Source organism: Daucus carota, chromosome 1, assembly GCF_001625215.2.
Source record: "Daucus carota subsp. sativus chromosome 1, DH1 v3.0, whole genome shotgun sequence".
NCBI classification, from domain to species: Eukaryota; Viridiplantae; Streptophyta; class Magnoliopsida; order Apiales; family Apiaceae; genus Daucus; species Daucus carota.
Genome location: NC_030381.2, coordinates 30,109,512 through 30,115,321, shown reverse-complemented (window position 1 = coordinate 30,115,321; position 5,810 = coordinate 30,109,512). Strand labels below are relative to the sequence as shown.

The 5,810-nt window shown below is 35.2% G+C and overlaps 1 protein-coding gene across 1 annotated transcript; it reads right to left on the bottom strand.

Moving 5' to 3' along the window:
* Nucleotides 1–4,299: 4,299 nt before the first annotated feature.
* Nucleotides 4,300–4,647, bottom strand: LOC108198031 (protein GLUTAMINE DUMPER 2). Its single transcript, XM_017365812.2, has one exon. It carries the CDS (start codon nucleotides 4,645–4,647, stop codon nucleotides 4,300–4,302), a length of 348 nt encoding a protein of 115 aa, XP_017221301.1.
* Nucleotides 4,648–5,810: the final 1,163 nt, after the last annotated feature.

Genomic DNA, 5,810 nt, shown 5'->3' with positions numbered 1-5,810 from the left:
AACATCAGAATCATTTCCTGTGAGAAGTATATCATCCACATATACTAAAGCAACAGTGAAAGAATTGTCTTTTGACAAGGTAAACAGAGAATAGTCTGCAATAGTCTGTTGAAATCCAAACTGCAACAAGACAGATACCAGCTTTTCAAACCATTGTCTTGAGGCCTGTTTAAGACCATAAATGGACTTAAGTAATTTGCAAACCAAGCCAGGTGTGCCATGTAAGGGATGACCTTTAGGAATATCCATGTAAACCTCTTCAAGTAAGTCACCATGCAAAAATGCATTATTAATATCAAGCTGGTGAATGTCCCAATTCTGAACAGAAGCTAAAGCCAATAAGGTTTTAACAGTTGGCATTTTTGCAACAGGTGCAAAAGTATTGTGATAATCCTGCCCTTCAATTTGAGTGTATCCTTTTGCAACCAAACGAGCTTTAAACTTGTCAATTGAACCATCAGCCAAGTATTTAACTCTGTAAACCCATTTACAACCCACACTTTTGTGTCCTGGAGGTAGAGGAACAATAGACCATGTATCATTTGTTTCCAAAGCCTGTAATTCCTTATCCATGGCATCAATCCATCTCTGATCAGAAAGTGCTTGATTATAGTTAAAAGGTTCCTTGACAACAGAAGGAGCATCCACAGCACAAGCAAAAACTGATGAGTTAAGTGCAGAAAACTTGTATTTTTCTGCATCCAGGGGACAGTTGGCAAGTAGTACTGAATTTGCTTGTGAAAAATCTGAAGAAGATGATATGGATGGTAATGCAGAATTGGATTTAGAAATAACATAATCTTTCATCCATTGTGGTTGAATTTTGGATCTGGTAGAAATTCTTGAAGGTGCAGAAATAGTAGGTTCATGTGATGAATCAGACTGTACCTCAGAAGAGGTCTGTGTTTCTGAAGAAGTTTGTGCTTCAGAAGAAGAAGGAGTTTGTGTTTGTTGTGAAGAAGAAACTGGTTCACTATTAGTACCAGTAGTGGAAGGAGGAAAATAGTCCAGAGGACTATCAGATGTATCATTAACAGAAAAATGTGGATTAAAAGGAACAGAATGAGGAGAGATACATTGTTTGAATGGAAATACATCTTCCTTGAAAGACACATGTCTAGATGTGTGAAAAAGTTTAGTTACAGGGTCATATAATTTGTACCCTTTTGTATTCATTGGATATCCAACAAAAACAGTAGCAATAGCCCTTGGAGCTAGTTTGTCAGAAGAGTGAACTGACATAAAAGCTTGACAACCAAAAACTTTAAGGTTGTCATAAGAAGGTGGAGTTTCAAACAATTTTTCATATGGTGTTTTGAAATTTAAAACAGAATGAGGTATTCTGTTAATCAGGTAAGTGGAGGTTAGCAAGCATTCACCCCAGAGAGAAGTAGGTAAATTTGACTGAAATTTCAATGCTCTAGTCATTTCTAGCAAGTTTCTGTGTTTCCTTTCAACTCTCCCATTTTGTTGGGGAGTATAAGGACATGAACTTTGATGTAGAGTACCATTAGTTCTAAAGAACTCATTCAAATCATTATTGAAAAATTCACCACCATTATCTGTCCTAATGCATTTGACAGATGTGTTGAATTGCTTGAAAACATATGCAAAGAAATCTTTAATAGATTGAATAGCATGATGTTTTGTAGGAATGAAAATAGTCCAAACAGCTCTAGAGAAGTCATCAACAATTGTAAGGAAAAATTTACATCCTTCACAAGTGGGAATCTTATAAGGACCCCATATATCACAATGAATTAAGTCAAAAGGTTTAACAGCCTGACTTTGACTTAAGGAAAATGGTAATTTGCACTGTTTTGCCAAAGGACAAACATTACAATTTTCAACAGAAGAATGTGTGAGACCTAATGTAGGTATCTTGAGCAACACTTGAGAAGGGATGTGTCCTAGTCTTTGATGCCATAGTGTTTGAGAGGAATGAGTGGAAGCATGACACACAGAAGGAGTGACTGGAGTAGATGGAGGAGTGTTTATGAGTTGATACAAACCACCTGAGATATTACCAAGAACCAATGCCTTCTTCTTGGCTTGGTCCTGCATATAACAGGTAGTAGGAGAAAAATATACTTGAGCATGTAATTGAGATGATAACTTGCTAATGGATAACAAGTTAAAAGAGAATGATGGTATGAAAAGAACATCAGAAAGAATGATGTTGATAGGATGTAAAGTGACTGAACCAATGTGAGTAACTGATATGGTCTGTCCATTTGGAAAATTTACAGATAAGGAAGGTGTAAGAGCAGTGATATCATGCATGAAATCAATATTGCAGCACATATGATTGGTAGCTCCTGTGTCTAAAATCCAAACATGCTGAGGAATGGTAATTGCAGAGTGTAAAGCAAATGTTGTACCTGCTATAGGAGAAGGTAGAACAGATGATGCTTTATCCTTAGACATGCATTGCATCAGGGTGGCAAGCTGAGATTGGAGAGCCTCCATTTGAGATTGGATTTGGTGCTGGTTTAAGACCAATGGATCTGAAACAGCATCATTACTGACCATCATAGCTTGTTCAACTTTGGCAGATTGTTGAGATTTATTGTTTGGATAAGTCTTTCTTTTCCCTTTGTTGTTTGGATGAAATGGATGATCCAAAGGATATCCAACAAGTTTGTAGCACTTATCCTTGGTATGCCCTTTTATATGACAATGAGAACATTCAACAGCAGAAGATCCTTTGTCACTGGACTTATTGGAATTTCCAGCATATTTTGGAGCATTTGCCAGTAGAGCAATAGAATTTGTGGAAGAAGGCTGGTGTTGTCTTTGTTTTTCTTCTTGTTTGATTAACATGTAAGCCTGACTAACAGTTGGCCAAGGAGTCATCATGAGGATGTGGCCTCTTGCAGCAGTATAGCTAGTATGTAGTCCCATAAGAAACTGAACAAGTCTCCTTTTCTCAGTCCGATTTTCCCATTCTTTATTAGCACCACAACTGCATTTGATAGCTGGTTCAAGAGCAGTCAATTCATCCCATCCGCCTTTGAGTTTGTGAAAGTATAACTCAACAGAGTCATTTCCTTGTTCCAATTTGAATAAATCTTTCTGAGTTTCATAAATCTTGTGACCACTAACAGCAGAGAATCTTTCATTCAATTCATACCAAACACTGAATGCATCATCCATATAGTTCATACTATTGCTGATGTCATCAGATACAGTGTTCAAGATCCAGGTGATAACCATATCATTAACACGTTTCCAGTGTGGATACAAGGGAGAAGTATCAATTGGAGCAACATATTCACCAGTAACAATTACTAGTTTATTCTTACAAGACAATGCGATTTTCATAGATCGTTTCCAAGACGCATAGTTCTCGGATCCAACTAACTTCTTAGAGATCAAAACCATACCAGGTTGATCATTATTGTGCAGAAAAAGCGGATGTGTATTGTGTTCAATCGAATTAGGATCAGTGTTAACAGGAGGTGTATTACCAGTGGCAGATCGAGTGTTGTGAGTCATAGTGTTATGCGGAGAAGCACACAGAGCATTAGCATAAGATAGATGAGATCGAAGAAGAGATGACATTGAACATCATTGTGAAACTAGTTATGACAATCACTAAAAGATCAAGAACTGTAAAATCGAGAGAGATCAAGAACATTTACAAGTAATCGAGACAGAGAAATCAAGCAACGAGAGAGATCGAAGAGAATTCACCGTGAAATCATCATCTGTAGAGATTGCGGAAGCTCTGATACCATCTTAAGATTCATACAAATGGTGAAAACACAGTGCAAGAAAGTGCTATTACTCTGATGCTTGAACAAGAACAAGAAATTGTGTATTTACATAATGGCAAAAGTGAGTAGAGGATGGTGGTACAGTCGTTTATATAGAGCCATACACAACAGCATTCTGTTATAGGCTAGTGCTCTTATCGTAACTAACTCGGTTTTATCACTACAAGTAACTACTTATCACATCATTACTTATCAAGCTGTAATACTGCAATAAGTCTAGCTATAAACGAAGTTGAATTAATTAAACTTCTATATAAAATAACAATAGATATGCTACGTAACCTTAAATGACTCAGTATACCAAGCAAATAACCAGATTTCAAGCGTGGAGAACAAGCTAGTAGTATAATTGAATATCTAGCTAGTAAAACATTAATATTGAAAATTAAGCTCATTGATTTACATTCTGCCGTTTGATCGTAACACATTCAAACCTGGAGTACAAAATTTTGTTGGGCCAAGAAGAACACCAACACCCAAATCTAAAAGAGAGACATTTCTATATATATGTATGTGGGTATTAAGCTTGAAGGTGTTGATGAGAATGGTTTGTAGAAGAGACAGGCATGGCTAAGTATCGAGGCTTCTCGTCTCCGGCCATGATGACAAGATTAATCTTCGGCTCCATTTCGGGCTGCAATAAAATCACCGGTTTAGCCGGTTTTTCCTCGTCGGAAGTGTTTTGAGCAGACCGGTCGGAGTATTTTCTGTATGAGCAAGCTAAGATCAGTAAAGCCATCGCGATTAGCGCCAGCATTAAGCCCAAACCGCCGAATAAATATGGAATCGGAGAATTCATATTTACGTGGTGGCCGCCGGCCGACGGTGATGCCGGAGTGGTGGCGTTAACTAGGTTGCTTCTCCCCATGTGTGTATAGATATGAAAGGCTGTATGTAACTGTGGGTTTGGGTTTAGTTTGTGCAAGTACAAAGGAATGAGGTGGAGGGATCTGAATTTATAGTAGAGATTTCGGGAAATGTTGTTTACGAAATTTACCAAACAAGCCCTAGTGCGGAAATGAGGATTTTTTTTTTTCGCTAAGTTAAAAATGAGGATTCTTGTTCCACACTGTTTGTTCACTTATCCTCCAAGTTGAGACAACTGGCAATGAGCTCATTCTTCATTTTTCGTTGGCTCCCCGTGATTATCCATTACATTTATTTTTTCTCATGAAACTATTTGTGTAAGAAAATTATCTTTATAACATTTTGTCCCTTATTTTTCTATTGCACTTGTTAGTTCGACCCCATTTTTATCCGGAGGTGCCAATTAAAATTGAAGAAGGATGATTCTCGAAATAATAATTGTTTGAGACTCTTTTTTTAAAATGTTTAATTATATCTAGCTAGTTAGTGTAATAGATTTCTTTACAAGTGTAATACTATTCATAAATGGGCTCATATTAAATTTAAAATAATCTCTAATTACATCTACATACCGGAAAAAAATATGTGCATGGATGTATTGGATATTTACTTACGAGCACACCTTTTTATATTATATTGTTAATATTGAAATAATTAAATTAATGGATCTATACTTATTTTTAATTTATCATACATTCTTTAATATATGAATATATCAATATATATGAAATTACTCAACTAGATATCTAAGTTTTCGCTTCATGTTAATAAATATTATAATCAAATATTAGTAGTTTAGTGGTTCTAAAATTATATTTTACTAAATATACTATTCTAACATCAACGTATCACAAATATTATATATATTATATGTGTATATATTATATATATGTATGTATGTATATATATAAACAACAAATTTTAATGAAGTTAAGGTGCAAATATATTCAATTATTCATGACAATAGTCAAGTCATATAAATTCCACATTTATGTTGTGGTATTAGAGTGAACTTGCACATTTTTTCTAATTTAATCATAAATATATTTTAATTTTAAAATTTATATATAATTTATCAATTATAAGTAATCTTAGAAATTATTATTGATTAATGTTATTATCGTTCAACTTTAAGAATCATTAACATCATTGTCCCGGTTATTA

Bases quoted from the DNA above. Each gene is read 5' to 3' on its own strand.
- LOC108198031 (XM_017365812.2), bottom strand. From the start codon at position 4,647: ATGGGGAGAAGCAACCTAGTTAACGCCACCACTCCGGCATCACCGTCG.